This window comes from Lathamus discolor, chromosome 15, assembly GCF_037157495.1.
Source record: "Lathamus discolor isolate bLatDis1 chromosome 15, bLatDis1.hap1, whole genome shotgun sequence".
NCBI lineage: Eukaryota > Metazoa > Chordata > Aves > Psittaciformes > Psittacidae > Lathamus > Lathamus discolor.
The window spans coordinates 353532-376144 of NC_088898.1; the positions used below are offsets into that span (position 1 = coordinate 353532).

The 22613-nt window shown below is 58.2% G+C and overlaps 1 protein-coding gene across 6 annotated transcripts; it reads right to left on the minus strand.

The window, feature by feature from the left end:
• Positions 1-1316: 1316 nt before the first annotated feature.
• Positions 1317-22392, minus strand: SARDH (sarcosine dehydrogenase). 6 transcript variants are annotated; one of them, XM_065696114.1, is made up of 23 exons: positions 22179-22392; positions 21797-21938; positions 21607-21712; positions 20686-21001; positions 19658-19836; positions 19097-19276; positions 18387-18510; positions 18138-18238; positions 16707-16811; positions 16158-16287; positions 15241-15327; positions 15025-15115; positions 13209-13350; positions 11849-11932; positions 11267-11380; positions 10600-10738; positions 9948-10061; positions 8386-8533; positions 7951-8044; positions 4063-4225; positions 3586-3754; positions 3069-3204; positions 1317-1861 (listed from the first exon to the last, which is right to left on the minus strand). In XM_065696114.1, the coding sequence occupies exons 1-23, from the start codon at positions 22375-22377 to the stop codon at positions 1736-1738; spliced, it is 3189 nt and encodes a 1062-aa protein (XP_065552186.1). In that variant the 5' UTR covers positions 22378-22392; the 3' UTR covers positions 1317-1735. The 6 variants fall into 6 exon arrangements, with proteins under 6 accessions (XP_065552186.1, XP_065552185.1, XP_065552188.1 ...); XM_065696113.1 differs by having other exon boundaries at positions 21607-21715; XM_065696116.1 differs by having other exon boundaries at positions 21607-21715; positions 21797-21816; positions 22179-22235.
• Positions 22393-22613: the final 221 nt, after the last annotated feature.

The window sequence follows — 22613 nt, forward strand, 5'->3', positions numbered from 1 at the left end:
GGACCCCATTAAACACGCAACTGTAAAAAAATAAATTAGAAATTGCGCTTTGCTGTTGAGCTCGAAGGGGAAAATGCTTGGGAGAAGCTGAGGAAAGGCCACTGGTGCTGCACGGAGCCCGCTGGTCCTGGCTGGGCGCCTGCTCCTTGCTGCACTGGGACGTGGTGATCCAGGGCAGGCAGCAGCCGAGCCCTCCCCTCCCGGCCACCTTGGGATAAAGGAGATCTTGGCTCAGAACATGGGCGAAAACCTGAAGCAAACCCTGGTCCTGGCAGGCACGCAGTGGACCCCGGGCAGGGAGGCAGTGTGCTCGGTCCCTCATTTATACCCAGGACAAACGGTCAGGACAGGGGCCACCTCCTCTGCTCTCCCCAGGGCAGGATCAGGGGGTGCAATCACCTCCTGTTCAGAGAAGAATTCACCTCAAAGTCGTTTTTCAAAGTTCCCAGTAAAACCAAAGCATTTGAGAGTTCCAGCTCTCGCCCATGGCGCTTGTTGCATGAAGCTGAGAGACTGAAATCAGCTCTAAAGAGGCTATAAACCAAGCAAACCCAGTCAAGGGAAATAAAGTGAAAAGCATGCAGCCTGATTATTGCTTCAGGTAGGTAAAAGCTTCAGCAGAGCCCAAGGACCCAGATTCCAACAGCACTTGCCCTCGGACTGCCTTTCACTCTCTGGGGCACAGCACCAGAGCCTCTCCCCAGTCCAAGGGCTGCACAGCATCACTGCGCTCTGCTCATCCCAAACCCAGCGGCTCCCGGGCACCAACACGGCCCCATCCCCACAGCTGAGTAACAGGACCCGCCTTTGCTCCCACAGGAGGGCATCGTTCAGAGCTGCAGATGGACCCTCCAGCACAGCCAGCGCACGCCAAGACAGTGCTGGGGCACGACCACCAAAACCGAGGCGGGCACGGCATGTTCCACACCCCAGGCTCCTTCCTGAAGGTCCTGATTACCACTGGAAGCGGCAGAGCTTGGTGCTTAAACTCATCCTGAGCTTTGGAGCCACAATGGAGCATTTTGCCAGAGCAGGACCTGAAGCTGCAGCTGTGACCGGGATGGAGACAAACCTCTGCTTGTGGAGATGGGAAAAACACGCCTGGAACCCCCCGGGTAAAGCCAGCAGCCTCACAGTGCGGAGCACCCCTGCAGCAGGCGCAGCACCCACCGTGTGAGCGTGCTGGGCCTCCTGCCCCTGCCCTCCACAACCCCCGAGTGCTCCCATCCCAGCTCCGGGTCCCCCGGGCGCAGCCAGGGCAGGTGACACTTCTGGAGCAGGGACTGAGGCAGGATGGGACCAGCGGGACGACAGCGTTGGAGGCTACAGCTGTATTAACAGCAGTTAGCTTAAAAAATCCATTTCCAGACAGCGTGAAACTACATTTTGAGGGAAAGAGTTTCCAGCAAAGTCAAAAATTGAAACCACTTCAGCTGCAGTCGAGCAAAACATTGTTTTCAGGCCACTTAACCCAAGGAAAAGAATTATTGCTTTAGTGGTACTGCTTCATTTAGGAAACAGAGCAACATCATCTTAGGACTTTTTGGCATCTCTTCCTCATCCTCCCCATCATTTGACCTAATTTTGGTTGATGAGTTTGCTGCAGGCGATTCCCCGGCTCTCCCAGCAGACGCTGTACCCACCCGGGGCAACAGGGGCCGGGAATTCAGCTGGCAGCTTCCAATGGCACCTTCCTCTCCCACGGCAGCCGCAGCCCCGCTCGCCGGCCCTGCGCTCAGTAGATGCCCTTCACTCGCTGGTTGTCCGGGTCGAACGGGGACCTGGTGTGTGCCTGTGCAGGGTAGGGCACCCCCATCCGCTCCAGCTCGTAGCTGCCGCTCCGCACGAAATCCAGTGAGACCTGCAAGGCCGAGCCATGGAGAACACCCCAAGAGGCGCCGTGAGACCCCCGTGGGCACCCGTCCCCGGCAGCATCCCGGCTCCACCACTGCGCCAGCTCCCACAGAAACCCAGCTCTGCTGCCCCAGGAGGGCGCACAAGGAGGAGGGAAATGGGTTGTTAAAAGCACTCAGCTAAAACCAATTAAAACCAATGCACTAGTTTGTTTTTCAAGAAGCTGTTTTGGGGTTTTCTGTGTATTTGCTCATTGGCACCTGGTACAAAGCGCACTTAGAGCCAGGCTGCGGGAGCTCACTGCCAGAGGGGCCACCCTTACACCCCACACAGCCCTGGCTGCAGGAGGGGCTGTGGTGGCAGCCAGGATGTCACCACTTGATGTGACGGGTGAGAGCTGAGCCCATGGGGTCACCCAGTGCTGGAAACTGCCAGCACTTCATCCTCACAGAATGTTTGTTTCCCTCCTCCCTGCTTCACCCCCTGTACCTCTTGTGCTCCTGTGACCCTCTACCCCGATGCTGCAGACACGTCCCATCATGGAGCCCTGTCCCCAGAGCCAGGGAGATCACACCTGGTCACTGAAGGGCCACATCCTTGGGAAGGATACTAATGGGCCTACAAGCAGCACGGCAAGGTGCTGAGCAGCCGTGCTGGGGGCTGCAAGGAGGGGGAGGTGGGTATGGCCGGGAGAGTGAGAGTGGGAAAGGGAAGGAACATTTAGGTCACAACATTCACCATAAGGAGAAAAGATCCCTTCAGGGTCTGAGGGGGCAACTGGAACACAAAACCACTTGACTTGGGGATCTTCCAGCGATGCCAGATTGAAAACCAAGGCAACAGGATGAAAGCACAAGCACATGCACTGCTCTTGGTCTGCAACAGGAAGGGTCTCCGGGGACGTCATACGCAGCCTTCTGTCCCCACACGAGTTCCCTGGCCTCTGCGTGCAGCATGCTGCTCAGTGACGGCATCTGATTTACTAGCCAGGAGAGCCAGGGTTAATTAAGAGCCTGCTGCGCGCCTATTGGCCACTGCTCTGTATGGCCTAAGTTAATTCACCTCTGCAGTTACTTGGCTACAATTAACTGAGCAGCACTTGAGCTGGAGACCGACCCTGCCACCGAGCCGCAGCATTGCTTGGCATCCGATGGGCTTGTGCAGGTGGCCTCAAATCCAAACCAGTGCTACGTCCTCCTGGGGTCTGCACTCACCGGGCCCCCCGCCGGGTCACGGATGTAGCCGTAGGCGATGGTTCTGTCAATGGCAAACCCAAAGTCCGCCCGCCGGATGTGGCCGACCACCTCCCCGTTCCGCCAGACCGCCTCCAGGCCAAACATCGGCACCTTCCTGCAAGGAGAGCACAGAGCTGCCGTCAGCAGACCCCACGTCGGGACCCCATGGGGCAGAGGGATCTGGGGAGTCCGGACCCCGTGTGCCAGGGCTCCCAATGCTCGCAGGTTCATGAACCTCCCTGTGCTGATCCCAGCCCGACTTGCAAAACCTCCTGTTGATGTGGGTGAAACAAGATAAACCCACTCCCTGTCACACTGCTTCCAGCTCCCATTAAACATCCGGCAGGGAATTTGCGGTGGGATTTAAATTAGAGACAGAATTAGAGCGTGGAAAGCAGCTGAGCCAGCCTGCAGCGGAGCTCCACGTGTGTGCCCGGGCGCAGGGTGAACGGGGACAGCTGAAGGTGCTCATCCTGGGGCACCCAGCGGTACTCACTCCTCGGTGGTGAAGCAGACAAGCCGGCGGAAGATGCCATTGGCTTTCTGAGCCTCCACAGCCTCCCGGCCCAGGAAGGGGATGCTGGACTTGAGCTTGCAGGTGAAGGCTAAGCCTGCTTCCAGCGGGGTATCGTCAGGGCGCAGGTCTGCATGCCAGTGCCTGTACCCTGCAGAGAGCAAGCATGGGTCCACAGCCTCTCCTTGCCATGGCAGCAAGCCCAGGGTGAGCAGCATCAGAGACCCTGCCTCTTGGACATCCCTGTGGCCCTCAATTCACTTGGCCTTGGACAAAGCACCCTCAAGAGGAGCCCATACTGGTGAAGTCTCAGCAAGCAGCTCTGGGACCAGCAGCATCCCTGCCAGTAGCTACCAGAGCTCTGGTCTCACACCAACCCATCCTTGAAGCTGGGAAAAGCCCATCTGGTCCCCGGCCAGAGGCAAAGCAGTGAGTGCTGCTGCAAGGAAACCAAGAAACCTTTCTCGATGCTGAGGCTGTCGATGGCCCTGTAGCCGGCGTTGGCAATGCCATGCCGGGCACCCGCCTGCATCACCGCCTGGTAAACCTTCACGCAGTCTGCCCGGGGCACGTGCAGCTCCCAGCCCAGCTCCCCGACGAACGACAGCCTCATGGCACGGACCTGCGAAGGGCAAGAGGTCAACGCTGCTGCAATGGAGCCGGGCTGTGCAGCACGGAGAGGCTGCCAAGCCACATGCTGCCACCGCAGAGGAACACTGGCTTGTCCAGGAGCACCCTGCTCTGCGGGATGGCCTTTCCCTGCTCTCCCTGAGTTTCTCATCTCTGACTGCCTGAACTTGGCACCTCAAACCCAACTCTTCCCAGTAACCAGCAGGGATGGCCTGCGGGTGGAGGTGGCTGTGTTCAGCATCCTCCAGCTACTGATCCCAGGGCTGCCAGAGCCAGAGGGCTGGGGTTAGCTGTGGTGCTCTATTTCCACCTGGGCTGGGATTAGCTGTGATGCTCCATCTCCACCCAGATTGGGATTAGTTGTGATGCTCCAGCTCCAGCCAGGTTTTGTCTCCCTCTACTGATCCATCAACACCAGAAGAAAGCCTGTGTGCACCCCCAGCCCTGCATCTCCCCAGATCAGCCCATCAGAGGGGGAAGCCAATCCCCAGCAGGACTGTCCTGCTGTGGGGTACTTCATGGCTGCTGTCCTCTGGGGATGACCCCACTTGGGGTGGTGTTCTCAGAGCAGAACACCCAAAGGCCCTGCACTCCCACTGCGCACCACTCACGCTGGGGGGATGCTCAGGGTCCCCCAGTGGAGGCTGTGTCCCAAAGTGTTGTTTCTCTGCTGCCAAATCAGCTCCAAACAAGCAGGGAGCTCTGAAGAGGAATGAGCAGATCAGAACAGGGGACTTGGTGCTTCTCGGGGGAAGCCTCGTCCAGGGAGACATGTCTGCCTGCCTGCCTGCCTGCCTGCAGACCTCTGGGCCATGCTCAGATTGCCCTGCCTGTGCTCATCCGCCTTCTCACCACGCTTGACTGCACCCTCCTGTTGTCCCTACTGAAACACTCTGCATTTCCAAAGCTTTCCAGGCCAGCTGGGGCCGCCCCAGCTCAGGCACCTTCCCTGGAGATAGCCTTTGAATCTGAGCTGTGTTTCCCTCTGCTGCATTCCTTTGGATTTCTCCACCCCTGTGGATCATCCCTTCGGATGCACATCAACTGCAAATGCATACCTCACTTTGGGAGAGAGAGTAACTCAAGCTTCACACTAGACTGTGATCTGCAGACCTACCAAAGCAGTTTCCATCTGGGAATAGACTTCCAGGCTGGTTCTGTCCAGCCCACACTGGCTCCGGGTGTCTCCAGGACAGAGCCTGCATCTTGCCCTTTGCTGAGCTCTTACTGCAGCCCGGAGCTGGTGTCACCTCTGCTCTCTAACCCCAGGTACAAACAACAACAGGCAGTGACAGGCACGGGAAGTACCAAAGGGCTGCCCAGGTTCTCTGTTGTGAGGCTGGCCACAGGCACTGGCTGACAACCCAAACCCATCCTTGCCTTCTCCAGCACCCACAGGCTTTACCAGTGCTGCAGAAATAACGTCCTCAAGCAGAATTTAGGGCAGGTTTTAAGACGCCTCAACCTTTACAGTGGAAGTGGAGAGGAGGAAGGAACGCCACAGGGATGGGGAATTTACTCTGGGCCTCCTTACAAGCTGTGAGCCACCCTTCGGTCCCCACAGCACGCACAAAGGCTGGCAATCGCTTTGCGAGGTGCACAGGCACAAGGGGCGGGGAGAAGCTTTTCACTCCACACAGAGGTGTCATCGGATTAGGGAGCAGCCAGCGCTGAAGCCGCTGCAGCCAGCTGCCATCCTCATCCCGGTGGGAGATGCTCTGGGATTGACAGGCTCCTCCCTGGCTCACTGACCCTGCCTGCGGCGCACAGCCAGGGCTCTGCCTGAAGTGCACTTCACTTTCAGGAGCAAGTTACTCCTGGGAGAAGCTGCCTCAACCCACTCTGCTCCGAGCATCCCATTGGGAACGGCAAGGCGCAGCAGGGCTCCAGACAAAACGGGAATCCTTGGGAAAACTGGGGTGCCAATGATTAACTTTGCCAGGCTGGGCCGGGGTGCCCCCTGTGTGCACTCCAGGCAGGAATGCGCATCCCACCACAAAGGCCAAGGGGGATGTTGAGGGCTGGGCTCAGTGGCTCCTGCCGGCCTCCCGCTGAGTTCCCCTGGGAACAGGTTTTTCTGTTAGATTTCAAGCCGAGCTATGCAATAGCATCAATTCCTGGGCTTTTGAGCAGCAATTCAAAAGCATTTTAAGTATCTAGAAAATGAAAACCTGAACTTCACCCTGTATCCAGCAGTGAAATTCAAAGGGAGACCTTTCGCTGCTGCTCAATACAATGAGAGTCGCTATATATAAACTCACAAACCAGTCGGTAATTTCCAGAGTCATTAGCCCTGCTGGAGCTCTCCTTTCACTCCAGCTGATTTTGTTCCACTACTGAGTTAATGCATGAAAATCTCAGTGATAACTTTTTAAAGATGCTGGGCTCAGTTTAATGCCTCCGGAAAGCAGTAACGTCAGGAAGGCGCCAGCTCACTGTCCTGAGAACCCTCTGGTGTCGGCGTGGGGTGGATTCTCCTGGGCTCACCGTGCTGCGGGGGCTGCTCCCGAAGGGTGGCCCAGCAGCAGGCAGGGACCCCGGCGTCCAGAGCCCTCACACACCCCTCGGGCTGCTCTCCTGAATCGGGGCATTTACATTCCAAAGCACCCACAAGATGTCTACAGCGAGTTCCAGCTGGATTATGTTGTATAAACTTCAAGTGAAATGCAAATAAACTGATCAAACTCCGGAAAAGGGAACACTTAATGCACCTTTCCCAGGGAAGCGGGAGGTTATTATGGGATGTTACCAGCTTGCCACAGGCATGATGGGGAGGACGTGGGGAGGGTTACAGCTCACTGGTGGAGGCTGAAATGCAATGCGACAACCTGCAGCAGTGGATTGGGTGACTCTGGTCACACTGTGGGGTTTTGGCACCTGGAGCACAGGGCGCACTGATGGGGATGGTTTGGAGGATTAATGTGACTTGGGCAAAAGTATCTCAGTTAAACCACTCTAAACCCTCACTGGGCTCCTACTCACAAATCACGAAACCTTGGTAGAGGGACAGGAGCGAGCAGCATCACCCCCTTCCTTGACTCTTCCCAGGCTCACGAGCTGACAGCGGTGCTGCTTTCCACCATCACCCCAAAGAGCTTCCATCCTCTTGCTCCGGCTCCGAGGAGCTTAGCCCGAGGTGTCAGCGTGTAGCATTAGCATTTCTGTGCTTTTCTTGCATAACCACTGACGTGAGCCTGAAGTCTGGGCAAATGCAGGATGATCTGTGCTTGCACAGGAAGCTTAAGGCTGTCAGACTTCTCCTGTGATCAAATACAGCAGCTCCACAGGCTGCCCAGCCCTCGCTGCCAGTACTTGACGTGCTTCACTTCACATCGCCCCTGTGCTTTTATGAAGAAAGTTTCTAGAGTGTCAGAGAAATTTCTCTATCACCAGAGCTGACCCCTGGTCTGTGAGAGGCGTCTCTTGTCCCTCCAACATCACCGCAAAGCCGTACGTCACCACGTCCCTTCCCCAAGCTGAGCCTGGGCTCTGACACCACGGGGTGGCTGGGGGAGCAGGAGGCACCAGGCAGGTAACTGGGGGAAAACCCTGCTCCCACCATGGCTTTTGGCCTTTTCCAACCAAAAAACCCAACAAAACCTGCTGGCTGCCCACTGAGCCCCGTGGAGGCAGCAGCTCCCCAGCAGGATGCTCAGGCTGGCGGTAGGCACCAGTGAACAGAGCTCCTGGGCAGCTCAAGGGCCATCCCCATCCTACCGTGCACCCTGCGGCCGTGACGAGCTTGTGCGTGGAGAAGGGAAAAGCCTCGTTGCTGAGGTCGGTGTCCAGCACTTCCTGGAGGACAACGCGGCTGTGGGGAAACAGCAAACAGCCGCGGTGACGGACGCAGCTCCCAGCCCACTGTGAGGGCTGTCACTAAATGTGCTTTCTTGTCTTGTTGGCAAGACAAAGGTCTCCCCCCAGAGCAGAGCTGACGTGGGTGACATCATGCTGCAAGAGCCTCAAAAGAAATGCCAATTCCCCAGCAAATGGAGTGCTGCTCCAGTCAGAGCATCGCCTGCATCACACCCACCCCTGCCTGACACAGGAACCTCCATCTGAGACATCCCTCCATCTATCCCTGCATCCTTCCATCCATCCCTCCCACTCTCCACGGTCAGGGTACAAGGAAGGTCCCACAACACTCCTCACCTCAGGGGGCCCTGGATGCTCATCATGCCCAGCTCCTCTGAGCAGTCGAGGAGCTTGCACTGCAGCTTCATGTCCTGCAGCACAGCAGTGATGTGCGACCAGTTGTGCTGAGCCACAGCCCCGCCGATAGCCAGGTAGTAGCCGTCCCCTGGAAGACACCCCCCCGGCAGCCTTTCAGGCTCGAGAACGTGGGGCTGGAGGTGATGCCCAGCTCAGCTCAGGGCTGGTTTTGCTCTCCAGAGGCTGAGCCGCATCCCTGAGCCCCTCTCACTTGCACAGCCCAGGGGACTGCCATGAAAGGGGCGTTAAATAGTGCTGGGGCAGAGGGCTTTGGGCTCTGCTAACGTCCATGCTGCCTTTTGTGGGACTCAGCACAGTGAAAAGCAAGTGGCCATTAAAACCTGGAAGAAGAAAAGGTGAAAGATGCTGTCTGAGCCCTGGAGGTGCCTCTGCGCGCGTGAGCAGCACGGGAAGAGAAAAAATTCTTTGTCCCTTGAAACCAACAGCAAAAGCATCCGTTCTTTTGTCCCAGTACAGAGTGGAAGCCAAAGCGTGGAGGGAGCTGGGAAATGCCTGTGGGAGCAGGGAGGGCAGCAGCGATGGGGCCATAACCAGTGCAGGGGCTGCTCTGTGTATGAGGACTTTCATCTCATCAGTAATCCTGGGTGGAAAAATCCCCAGGGATGGAGTCTGAGAGCTGATTACTATGGAATCAATCTTCCCTCTGTCTCTCCTGCCACTACAGAATTTCTCTCTGATAGCCTGTCACAACGACAGCAAGTGCCGCCACCCACTGTAATTGGAAAAATAGACTTTGCTGCAATTAAACTCCTCCATCGCCCGACAGACCTGCAGCTCTGCCATCCGCTTCCACCACCCTCTGCCCCGCCGGCGCCCAGACAAGAGCAATGCGGGATTCTCTCACGGGGAGGGAATTGCTCACCAGTACCCGACCGCCCCAGGGTGAAGACACTGAGGTCACCCCTGCACCGCCCCAGCCCTGGGGCTGCACCCGCTGCTGGGCTGGACCCTTCCAAGCAGCAAATCAGAAGGTGCCAGTGCATGGGGACAGGGCTCTGCAGCCACCCGAGTGAGAACCGCTCTTGTGGCTGCTGCAGCCGAGCTCAACACCCTCCTCCTCTGCTGCTGCTGCCTAATGCCATTTCTGCCCTCTGGGCTGGCTGCTCTGCTCTGCTTCAATTCCTCTTTATTGCAGCTGATAAGGACATGGGGAGAGGTCAGAGCTGCCAGCCAGGGCTGGACAAACCCAATAACACCGATGAGCAGAGCAGGGCCCTGGGGGCAAGGGGGATAATCTGGTTACAGGGACCAAGAGGCAGAGGTGGGAGAAGCAGGCGGCTGCCATTAGGTAAATGTGATCACCCCAAGAGTGGCAGGGATGGAGCTGATGCTGGACCAAGCCTGCCACCGTGGCTGCTGGGACTGGAGAGGTCTCTGTGGAAGGCTGGGAGCCAAGCTGCAGGCGCGTAACGCCAGGCAGCGACCCCACAGCGGTGCAGACACACACCGGCAGCCAGCATCCCCCTGCTCAGGGCTTTTACCTTCGAAGGCGGGGGCCAGGGGCGAGGCCGGGGCCCCGGGGCTGATGCGGCTGACGGTCAGGTCGCTCTCCACGCCGCCGCGCTGGTTCAGCATGCAGGTGTACACGGTAGAGCCTGCGCGAAGAGACCGGCACCGCCGCCATCAGCCAGCCCCGGAACAGAGCCACGGGGAGAGGAAGGGTTGTGCTCATCCTGACATCGGCTGCCACTCATGGGTGTGCCCTGACCGACCCTGAATGTCCCAGCACCAGGAGGGGGAGAAGAGCGATGCCCTTTCCCCCTGGGGCTTGCATGAGGAGCTGAAGCTACATCCTTAGAAACGCCATAAGCTGCTGCCCAGCCCCAGAGATGGGGACAGCTTCTCCCTGTGCAAACCACAGCTGCGGAGGGTTGTACTTGATTTACTCCATGCACCACATCTCCAGCTGTGAGCCACAGCTGGAGCCAGAGGGACAGACACCCCCCACCCTTCACCCCCCGGCTCAGAGCACGTTGCCCCTGTGTAAATGAGAGCAGAATCCCACCTCTGGTGAACGCGGGGAAAGCAGTCGCTTCCACACGCTTCCATGCCCTCTGCAATACAGCATTTGGAAGAAAAGCCCGTCTGGGTTGGTTTGGGGGAGGATGTGACCTCCCGGGGCAGAGCCCGTACCTGGTGCTTTGCTCACATCAGCAGTGAACAGCCAGTTTGCCGCTTTTGTTGCTTCAGGACCAACGAGGTAGAATTTCCCGAAGTAAGACATGTCGAAGAGCGCCAGGGCGGTTCTGCACGTTAAGCATTCGGTCTTGATCTGCAGTTAGAGCAAACGCTGCTGCAGCTGAGCCACGTCCTCACTCCACGAGAGGAGATGCACATTAAAAGATGCACGTTAAGACCAGGCACTCGCCCAGTGCCTTCAAAGGCTGTGCAGCTCCAAAACACGCCTGGAAAACCAGGTTTTAAATGGAGCAAGCCAGAGAGGCCATCCTGTATGCAAAGATCCCACTCCTTACCTCACTTACACAGTGACAGTTATCAGCAATAAGTTAAACTTTATCACATAGGGTTTTCTCCCCAGAGCTAGCTGTAATTTGTTAAGAAAGCAGCAGTGGAATTCCCATGGCCTCTCCGCTGAAGTTTCCAAGCAGAGGCCATGCGATTCTCTCAATCTTTTTGGAACATTTTCCCCCGTTTTGGGCAAAGCTTGCCGCTTCCCTCCCCCTGAGCCTCACCAGCTCCCCCTGAGGCAGCGCTGGGGCAGGGGTTCTGCTGCCCCTAAACCCCGGCTCCAGATGCGCCCAGCGGTTTTGGCTGTAGGGGCCTTCCTCACTGCACTTACAATGTCATGGTGGGGGGGGAAGTCGAAGGTGTACTCGTCCCCCAGCAGCCGGTTGTAGGTGTAGTCCTTATGGCGCTCCCGGCCGTACGCGCCGTAGTAGTCGTAATCCAGGACCTGGGGGAAAGGAAGGATGGGGGCAGTGAGGAAGATGATGTGAGGCTGAAGCCAAGGGGCTGCTCAGATCACATGCACCCTATGCCAGGAGAGGAATGGGCCCCATGCTGCACCTGCCCAAGACGAAGGGTCCCCTCCCCGGCATCCCTGCCCACTACTCTTCTCAATACATAGAAGTGGGATCAGTGCCTGTCCTCTGTGGGTGCTGCAGGCGGATGCTGCCTGTTGCGGAGGAACAGGCGGACACACACACTGTGCACACACGGATCTCCCTCTCACTGCTGTTACACTGAATTAAAGCCCAAGAGCTTTTCTGGACCCGTTCTGGGGACACGGCACTGCTGGCAGCGTATCACACACCCTGCGCACACATGCCATGAACAGCCAGCACCCTCCAGGTTGAACACAGGCCACAAATACCCCCAAAAACGTGTGCCATGAGCACCCTGAACTGCACGCTGTGCTCACCGGGGCTGCGCCCCCGGGGCTGAACCAGCCAGGCCTCTCCCATCCATGTCGCTCCTGGAAAACGCAGCCCTGCCGCAGCAGCTCCTGCAAAAGCAAAGCCAGAGAAATGGGAACAAACGGTTAAAAGAAGCCTTACCCCTGCTCTCTGAGCGGCCCGGGCTGCCCTCCCCAACACCTGACTGGAGACCCCTTGGCTTTGGCTATCAGCAGCCACAATCGGCTCTGCAGTTTGCCTTTCAAAACAGTGGCAAACCCAAACTGCCTGCGAATTGCCTGGGGTTTTTGTCCCCAGGAAAGTGTTTGCCTCGACAGCCAGGATCGGGCTCAGCCGTGCAGCAAACCAGAGGGCACGGTGCAGGCATTACTGACCGAGATGCTAAATCCAGAGCGGAAGACTCTCCCCAACGTTTACAAGAGTAATTATACAGTAACACTGAAGATTTATACATCAACCTTCTCACCCCTCCTCTGTGCCCTCAGGAAAATCTCTCTGCATGCAATTAATTAGGGATCCATTAAGATATTTTTGTTTGGTGCCTCTGTTCAGAAAAGAATAGATTTTGTTGGACGTTTCAGAAGTGATTCAGTGCCTATTTATAAAACACAGCACATGTTCTGGAGCTGCATGTATAAATACCAGGCTGTCAGTCAAATGGGCATCGCTTATTAGACAGGCTATTATGAAATAAATTGCATCCTCAGTGTCAGAAAACAACTGAGCTGTCAAGCAAACACCGGGGGCTGGCAGGAGGGACGTCTGCTCTACCGCTGGAGCCTCTGCTCTCCATCACGAGGGGAGCAGTGTGGTGTGAACTGGCGACAAGCAGGAATGGGCTTGAGGAAAGTGGCTGTTCCTTGCCAGGGGATGTGGGACAAGGCACCAGCCCCGGGCCACCCCGAGCACCTCGGGAGTGCTGGGTGCTTGGGGGGCTCTGGACTGCGCAGCTGCAGCACTGCCCGTGCAGGAGAACACTGGAAACCGGAGGTTTTATCTCAAGTGCTGCATCTCGAAAGCGTTCACCTACAGAGGCGAGTGCCAGGAAGCGGCCGGAGGAGCCAGAGCAGGAGCCAGCCCTGGCTGGCAGCTCCAGGGAGCAAAACCAGCCCAGACTCAGGGGTGCCAGCAAAGGGTCCCCGCAGAGGCACAGCTGCTCCCCGCTTCCCGCAGCCCTCCTCATGGCCCAGCCTGGCTCCGCACGGAGTGGGGAGCACCCAGCACCCCACAGCCCTCACGCCAGGCAGGCAGTGAATGGAATAAGCCCCAGCGATACGGCTGCAGCCTCTCCTGGCCGCCTCTTTTATACTGCAGGGTCTCCCATCACTGCTTGCACAGCAGCCCGGGTTGGGGTCCGTGTCCTACCTCGTGCAGTGGGTCCTTTCTCACGTTGCGCCCCGCCAGCGGCTCGTCATGGGGGAAGACGATGGAGTAGTTCTTGGCATAGGACTCGTGGCTCCGCTCCCGGATCCAGCGGTTGTTGTTGGTGAGGGAGTGGTGAAACCTCCTGGAGGCAGGGAGAGGTCCGGATGAGCCCAGCAGCTCGCAGGCTGCCTCCTCAGCATGGCCCTCTTGGCCAGGCCCGGATGTGGACGGAGCTGCTGCGGTGTAAAGCAGCAGTTCCTGAGCCCTGGTCATGGCTGGGAGAGCAGAGGAACCGCGGGGGCTTGGTGCCGGCCATGCCGCAGCGCTGCCCCTCGGGCCCGGGCCCCACTGGGCTCCCCAGCCCTGCTCCAGGCACATCAACCCCAGAGCAATCGGGAGCAGAAACCAGCCCTGCCGGGGCATGGGAAACAAGAAAGGAGGAAACCTGATGTTAGCTCTGCTCCACTTCAGCATGGGGCTGGCCCCAGAGAGCAGCTCACACAGAGCCAGGTTTAAACCCAGCCCTGACCAGAGAAAGAGCCTTGGACTTTCCTTACGTTTTTCATCCAATTCTCCTCAGGTTGAAATATAAATAAAACCCAAAGCATTTTAAATCTGTTTTGACATATTTTCATCTTTCAAACAGAAAAGCTCCCTGAAAGAATGTGCCAGCTCAGCACACACTCAGGCTGTTATTACCAGAAACCTATAACTCATGGAGAGCAGCCCCAGGCACCAGTGGCACCTTTCCCAGGGCTGGAGAAAGGGAGGCTGGAGCTGGCCAAGGCGAGACAGAAGTCATCTCTAGGACCTTTTAAAACAGCACTTTCAGCCTCCCCCTCTGCTTGGGTGCAGAGCAGAGGCACCAAGGAGAGCGCTGTGGCAGCATGAGTGATGCTTCCAAAGCCATGACCAGAGCATCCCCGGATCCCATCTGCCCCGTCAGCCCCAGCCCCTTCCCCGATGAGCTGAGCTGCTGACAGCGACAAGAGGAGCAGCAGCTGCCAGATGAAATATTTACAAGCGGGTGTTTTGAGAGGATAAATATTTAAATGTGCAGAAAAGGGAGTTATTTAAAGAGGAGCTTAGTAATCGTCACCAAAAGGAAAACCGGGACTGACACCAGCCTGATGATGGGGCAGATGGGATATGGGGATGCTTGGCTAATCCAGACACAAGGGCTGGCATCTCCTGCTGATTTCAGTGGGCTCCAGCACTGACTCCCCTCTCCTCCCAGTCCGAGTCAATGGGGTGTTTACCAGCTTTGCCACGCAGGCAATATGATTTTAAAGGCTTTGTCCCTGACAAGGTGGTTGCTGTCTCTAGCAGCCCTGTAAGAAAGCCCAAACCCAATCAAGTATAATCAAGCAAGTCAAAAGCAATTACAGAGCCAACATCTGTACAGCCAAAGCTCTGTTGTGCTGGGCGGGGGGGGAGCTAATCTTTCTCCTGTTGAAATCATCACCCCCGATTATTAACTTAGAGGATTAGGCACCGTGCTAATTGAACGACAACAAAACCCCAATGTAATTACCCTGTCCTTTCCCATCACTGCAATCTCCTCATGTCTGATGGAAGCTGTTTGCATAGAAGCGGAATGAGGCAAATGAGATAAACCCCACGTGTAAATTCATTAAAGCCATTGAGCATAATTGATTCCAGCTCCTCGGAGGACACAGGCTGCAGCACAGATGCTGCCCAGACACCCACTCCTAACGCCAGCATCCAGCCTCGACACCCATCCCCAAGGACCGCCCAAGGACGAGGGACATGAGCGATGGAGCACGTGGGACCTGGGGCAGCTGGGGTGACCTGCCTGATGTCGTAGCCGTACATGTCCTTCTCCGGCCGCCCATGGATGATCCAGTGAGCCAGCTCCCGCCCGCAGCCACCTCCCAGCATCATCCCTGGGGGAAGAAGCAAGGACCAAGCTGAGGCCAGGAGGCCAAACTCAGCTGCGGGTACCAGGCTCTGCCAGGAATATGATGCCCACAGGGATGCCCGAAGTGCGATCCCTCAAACTCTCTCTCACCAGCGCTGTTGAAGCCACAGCCAAGGAAGAACCCTCGGACTTCTGGGGCTTCCCCCATGAGCGGCTTGTGGTCAGCTGTGAACGACTCTGCAAGACAGAGGGGATGTGTCAGGACAGGCGCTCTGGGGACACCCAAACAAACAGCAGCTCCCCTGCAGCACTGCATCACCTGTCCCTGCAAGGCGAGCGCTCAGGGTAGCCATGCCCCCCACTCACTGCACACCAGCACTGTGAGGAGAGCACCTTGATGACAGGGTTAAGACTAAAAACCTGTGCAGCAGAATGAAGCCCCAGCTAGAAGTGCGTGAGGTACTGCAGTGGCTGAAGCAGCCTCTTTATACCTCCCAGCTCCCCAGTGAAGGGGGCTGCACCGACCTGTTTGTTGCCTTGTCAGCAGCTGGGCTGTATTTCATGATGATGACTGTCTGTCACCTTCACTGATTTCTGCTGGGAAGTTCCATGAATCTGAGCTACTTTATTCAGCTGAGAGATGGCTGCAGATGCTGCCCAAGGCCCCTGCACTAACTACGTCTCATGCTGCAGCTGCTGCTCCCTACAGGGTTTTCAACCATGATCCCTATGCAAATCCCAGCCAGGAGGGACAGGGAAGAGGTGTGCAATCCTCCTCCCTGTTTTACAGGGGTTCATCCATCCATGTGAAAGGACGGAGGGAAGGCACCTCCCTCCCAGCAATGCCCAGCAGTTTCCCAGGACTGCTGTGCTCAGAAGGCAAGAGCAGAGTGGAAAGAATGTTCCCATCTTGATGCCACCCCTTGGAGATGACACCATTGCAGCCAGGCCACAGGCACTTTCTCTGTGTTCAGTTGTCTTCTCCCCAGGTTATGAAGTTCCCCCTTTGCCTCCAGCAGGATCCTTGGAGCAATGCAGCCACCCTGACGCCACTGCAGCTCCATTACCTGGCCCACAGACAGTGGATTTAATGCCCGTTTTCTCCAGCACTGGAACCCTGTTGATGGCACCTTCAATGTGTTTCATGAAAACATCCCAGTCCAGGTCAAAGAGGCCAAAAGCAAATTTTTCAGATACCTGAAGATGGGAAACAGGAGTCAGGACACAAACTAGCGCACAGCTGATGGCCTAAGAGCCTCTTGTCTCTGCCAGCCTTGGAGACTGTAGGAAATCGAGGCTGCTTTGCAGGCTCTGGTTTCTTTGGGGTTTTGTGAACAGCCCGGACAAGCCAAAGGTTAAGGTTAGGGATAAGGGATGATGCAGCAGGGCAGGGACCAAACAGTGGCCTCTACATCTCCCCAGCCCAGCCTTTGCATCTCGTCCCTGTTGCCTCTGCATCTCGTATCTCTGCCACCACAGACCCAAAAGGGAGATGCTCTCCCACGCCTGGCACCGCAGGCGCCGGGGCTGAGGCACGCACGCCTGCGCACACTCTCCGAGGTGGGTTCCCTGGAAACCTGCCTCGCTCCCCCGGAAAACCTCCCGGCACCGCTCACCTCCTCCCAGAAGATGGGGTTTGACTCATATCCACCCACAGACAGGGCATCGCCTTGGAGACGGAGATAGACCGAGGCGTCGTGATCGCGAACGTTCGGCATGTTCTGAGAAACAGGGAGGGGGAGCAGAGGGGTGAGAGGGGCCGAGAGCCGCAGGGAGACCACAGCATCACCCACTGCACCCAGTGGGGCTGAGCGGGACGCGCTGGGGGCTGGGGCAGAGGGTCCGGACCTGTGGCCATGACATGCCAAGGATGGGAGCAGCGGTGGCTCTGCGGAGGTTCCCTCAGTCCTGATATCTGGATGCCCGCATTGTCCCAGGAAGAAGGCACCCAGGTCAAAACCCGGCCAAGCCACGGGCAAAGCGGCTTACCCAGGCACCCGAGCTCAAGCCAGGTCTTGCACAAATCCTGCCTCGTCAGAAGCTGCTGAACCACAGCACTGCAGGCAGGAACTGTGATGCAGTCCCGGCACAGGGCAGCAGCTGCTCCTCCATGGCACCCACAGCACTGGGAATGCTCAGGGGGAGCGGGAGCCCCTTTGGTTGATCCCAGCGGGGAAGCATCACTGCTCTGCCCCCAGCTCTGCAGAGGCTGCAGCAGCAAACACGAGGGCAGCAGTGCGCAAAGAATCAGGGATTTGTTCTTGTGAATAATGGATAGAGAAGCACTCGGATAGTGTGGAAGTACTGGTGTAAGGCCTGCTGTGAGTCATGTTGACAAATGGGACTAAGTGGATTGAGCAGGAGGTGCTGGGGTCTGCAATATGCAGCCTCTTCTCTGCAAAGTCCTTCTCACCATGTCTGTCACAGGAAGCGACTGGGTGCAAATGTCACCATGGGCACCATCACTTTGTACAATGAGGCATCTTGGACAGAAAAGTCAGACACAGGCTGTGGCAGCAGGATGGGAACTGAACGTCACCCTTAAAGCCCTGGTGCCTGAGTGAATGAAGCATCCTTTGGCTCATGAACAATTCTTCATAGCCAAAGAACAGCAACAGACTTCTTGGGACAGCTTCGAAATGCACAGAGAATTTCACCTCTGCGTGCCAGGGACTGTGGCTCATTCAGAGAGGGTTTGGCATCTTTATGAATGCTGCCATCAGATAGCAAACACACCAGGGACCTGAGAACAATTCTACTGAGATTGAAAAAGAAAAGAGGCAATTATCCTGCTCATCATAACGCTGTTAAATACTAAACGTGACTCTCCTAAGGGCAGCGCAATGGTCCTGCTAGGAGCAGAAGCTGCTGGGTGTGCACTCCCCTGGGGCCAGAGCCCAACCTGTGCTGCAGGCAGGACTTCAGGGGGTGTCCACAGGTTTTGGGATCCCTGGGGGTCATCCCCGCCTGGCCCCACTGCATGCAAGGGGCAGCAGCCAGCGCTGTGCCCCGGAGCACAGCAGGCACCTGCAGTGTGTGGGACTCACCTGAATGCCCTCGATGCGCTCGGTCACCACGTAGGCGTGATGCATCCCCACCAGCGGCACGTGCACCCCCGCCAGCCGGCCCAGCGCTGGTGCCCAGACCCCTGCAGGGAGCAGCCGGTGCTGAGCACCCCTGGGCTCCCCGTGGGAGCTGCGGGTCACAGCCGGGGGAACAGGGCCTGGGGCAGAACCCCTGGACGCAGAGCCCCCCCTGCCCTGCAGTCCCCGTCCCCCCCGCTGAGCGCCCCGTACCTGCGCAGTTCACCACGCAGGGGGTCTGGATGGTGCCGTGCGCCGTCTCCACCGCGTGCACCCTCCTCACCCCGAAATCGTCAGCTCTGACCTGGATGCCGGTGACCGGGCAGTTCTCGATGATCTGGGGCAGAGGAAGGGCAGCAGAGTCGCGGCAGCATCGCAAGGGCTGCAGGACACAGCTCACCTGACACCCAGCCCCCAGGGCTGGAAAGGTGAATCTGAGCAGTGGTCTGGCGAAGGCCCTTTCCAACAGCTATTGCTGTTAGTGCTGACCAACATACCGCTCCCCAGCTGCAGACTTAAACCGCTGCTCTGTGCCCCAGCACTTGCAGAGGGTGCTGTTTATTTACCTCCGCATGAGCAAAGCGACACACCAAGGACAGGCTGGCAGTCCCTGCCTTAAGGAGTAGATTGCGCTACCTGACCCTAAAACCTCTGCTCTCTAAAGGAGCCTGCCCTGGGCACTGCCTCACCTTGCTCCTAAAGGTTCTTTTCATCCTATATTTCCCCTGGATCTTACAGTTCCTGCCAGCTTTGCCACTGTGACCCAAACAGCCACCAAAGCCGCACAGGACAACACCCATCTTGGGCAAAGACCTGATGCAGCAGGAGCAGCTCTGCTCCAGTGGGAAAGAGGGAGATGGGGAAGGCAGAGGATAACATCTCCTCCTAGGGTCAACAGGCATCAATTGCTAATTAGGAACTACCGTAGCGCCTCTGGCAGCTGCTGCTCTGGCAAGAGTCGAGCAGGTACCAGCGGGATCCATGGTGCCATCCTTGGGGACATAGAGCGTGCCGTACAGGTCCTCGATGTTCATCAGCGGGTACAGGTCCTTGGTCTGCGATGGGGTCAGGACGTAGGACTCAACTCCGTACACCTTCCCCAGCTGCCAACCGGACAGAAAACCAGGAGCTCAAGCAGGCAGCCACACAAAGCCACAACCTTTGCTCGTCCCTTGCTGCCGGAGGAAGAGACTCCCTAGGATGTGTTTATCTCCCAGACGAGACAGTTGCTGCCCGAGGGAAGCCCTAAATCCAACATGGGATGGCCTGCACAGATTTCAGGGAATATGGTCCCGCATTCAATGCAAGCTGACTGCGCAGCTGGAGAAATGATGCTGCCACTATCTGAAGGGGTAAAAATCCACGGCTGGATTTAATTTTGCCTATTTGCCAGCATTTCGCTTCTTTCAAGCAGCCTCACAGAGCCAGGAGGCTGGCCCAGGACCCCACCCGGCTGGGGGACACACCGAGGGGCTACTCCCTACCGACATGAGCCTCTTGTACTCATCAAGGCGCTGTTTGTTGGAGGCGATGAAGAGGCCCCCGTTCTGCACCCAGCCCGTGTGCAGCCCCGTCTCCGCCGGCAGCTCCCGGCTGACCACGTCCCGCGTGTGCGCCAGCAGCTCCACTTCTACGTCGCTGGGGCGCAGCTGCCACAGCAGACCTGGGGACACGGACACGGGCGGGACCGCGGCCCCGACACCTCCGTCACCCGGCGGGATGCGAAGGGACGACCCCCCCCCCCCCCCCGGGGAACCGCTCGCCCTGACGGGGCTCTCGCTCCACCTCGTGGCGACGTCGGAGCGCTGCACATCATTGATCTATGCCGCGGGAGGAGGCTCAGGGAGACCTCAGGGCAGCTCCGGTGCCTGAAGGGGCTCCAGGAAACCCGGAGAGGGGCTTGGGACAAGGGCCTGTAGGGACAGGCCAAGGGGAATGGCTTGAACCTGCCTGAGGGGAGACTGAGCTGAGCTCTTAGGCAGAAGCTCTTCCCTGTGAGGGTGCTGAGGCGCTGGCACAGGGTGCCCAGAGCAGCTGTGGCTGCCCCATCCCTGGCAGTGCTCAAGGCCAGGTTGGACACAGGGGCTTGGAGCAAGCTGCTCCAGTGGAAGGGGTCCCTGCCCGGGGCAGGGGTTGGAGCTGGATGAGTTTAAAGGTCTCTTCCAACCCAAACCAACCCAAACCGGTCTGGGATTAAATTAATGGGAAAAAAGGGTTTTATGGAGCAGACGACCCCCAAAAGGACAAAACCTCCAAAAGCCAATTGGCTTGTTGAATTAAAGAACGCCTGGGAATGACCTTTTTCCTTTTCCCTACGGCCATAAAAAACTTCAGGGAAAAGAGACGTTTTCTGAAGAAAAAATTGCGTCAAATGAAAACCCAGAAACCCTGAAATTCACCCCAGTGAAAGCTCCTCCCGCACCTCCAGAGCCACCCCGTGCCACAGACACACTCCGTGCACATCCCGAAGCATCCCCGTGCCCGCTGAACCCCGCCGTGCCCCCCACCTCACCGGCCGTGTGCCAGGTGGTGCCCGAGGTCAGGCGGTCCCGCTCCAGCAGCACCACGCTGGTGACACCCTGCTTGGCCAGGTGGTAGGTGGTCTGACAGCCCAGGCTGCCCCCCCCGACCACCACCACCTCGGCGGAGCGCGGCGGGGGCCGGCTGGGCTCCCCGCTCCCGGAGCCGGCCTCCCGCAGCGTCTTCTCGTACGGGACGCTCTTCCTGGCGGCGGGACCGGCGGCGCTGCCGCGGCAGCGGGGGCTCCTCCACGGGGCGGGCAGGCGGGGGGCGGCCGCCCGCCAGGCACCGCTCAGGCACCGCATGTCCTGCAAAGACACCTCGGTGGCACCGCTGGGGCTGCGCCAGGGGCCCAGCAGCTCCCAGCCACGGAGCGAACCCCGGGGCTCGGCCCCGGGACCCCGCTCCAGCAGGGAAACGGGATCCCGGTGGCACACGTGGGCAGCTCCAAACACCCTGCAGAGGGGCCCCACTTAAAAAGGGACTGGGAAATGCTCAGGGCACGGCAACGCCCGCGCTCGCTCACGCCTGCAGGAGCTGCTTCTTCCCCCCCTGCATTCAGGAGCTGTGTGACCACAGCGAACGCACATTGTGGTCCCCGTCAAACGAGGGCGGTGCAACAAGCTGCTGGCGGGGGACGGGGTCGGATCCTGCCCGCAGGCACCCCAGTCCCCGCGGACGTGCCTCGGGGTTTCTCTCGGGGTGCAGAGGGGATCTCACAGCCCAGCACCAGCCCTCTCGCTCAGACCATGCGCGGGGGCCCCCTGAGCTCGCCCCACCGAGACGCTGCTCGCTGCAGGCGGCCTCCGAACCCGCCGCTGTCCGTGTGGAGCTGTGAGCTCCAGCTTGGAGCTCCCGCGACACCGCAGCGGCCGCTCGGACACCCCGCGGCTCTTCCCACCACCCCACTCACCAGCGAGGCGCGCTCCGGGCCGGCTCTCCCTGCTTCGGCGCCCCTGCTTCTGCCTTCCTCCGATGCTCTCCTCCTCCTCTTCCGTGCGCAGCTGCCCCTTCGGCCCCTGCTGCAAGAAACATTAACCAGCACCGGAGGCGAGCAGAGCCAGCCCAGGCGGCCGGGAAGCCGGGGCTTACGTTCCTCTTACCCTTTCTTGTGGCTCTGCTGCTTCTCAACAAAGGATGAAGTCAGAGAGAAATTCAAAACAGGGCAGAAACCAGCACTTTTCTGCCCGGCTCCGTGCCCAGCAGGGAACAAACAGCCCTGCCAGGGCCAGTGGGACCCGTCAGCTGGATGCCAGAAAGCAAACACGGCAAGAAAAGCACCATCTGACCCTCTGACGGCGTTCCCAACAGCTATGTTGTCAGAGCAGAACTAAACTCAATTCACACATTTGCTGAGGCAGCCCCGGGAGCTCAACGTGAGGGTGGGAACACCAAAACCATGTAATTTAGGGTGGGCAGGAAAACAAACGTTTCATTTAGCCCTCCCAGCCTGCAGGTCTGTTGTTCCTCCAGCCCAGGACTCACCCCTGGAATCAGGGCCTGTTCGGGCAGGACACGCTGCAAACGCGGCTCCGGAGGACTCTGGTGTCTCGGGATGCAGGGGCCGGGGTGGAGCCGGCAGTTGAGGGGCGGGGGCTGAGCACCGGGTCCCAGCAGCATCGAGGGCCCCTGGCCCGGGGAGCCCCCGGCAGCCAAGGGATGGTGCTTGGGGGAATCCCAGCATTCAACAGCACCGCGCCCCCGAGAACGGCCCTCACTGCTCCCCACAACCGCGAGCCCCTGTTCTGGGATACCCAGCCTGCATCCAGATCCCCCCAGCTTGGGAAGGGTTTGAGCAGCAGTGGAGGGGTTCCTTGTGCCAGCGTTAGCCTTTATCTCCAGCAGCATTTCTCTTCCTCCCAAAGATAAAATCAGTGTCTAAGTTTTAAAGCAAGAGCCCCAGTACTTCCAGACTTCTCC

Coding starts and splice junctions, on each gene's coding strand:
- SARDH (XM_065696113.1), bottom strand. CDS start 22,377: ATGCTGGGATTCCCCCAAGCACCATCCCTTGGCTGCCGGGGGCTCCCC. Junction 18,239..18,386: donor CTGCGTGGTGAACTGCGCAG/GTACGGGGCGCT, acceptor TGCTCCCTGCAG/GGGTCTGGGCACCAGCGCTG. Junction 10,739..11,266: donor TCCCCCCCCACCATGACATT/GTAAGTGCAGTG, acceptor CTCTAACTGCAG/ATCAAGACCGAATGCTTAAC.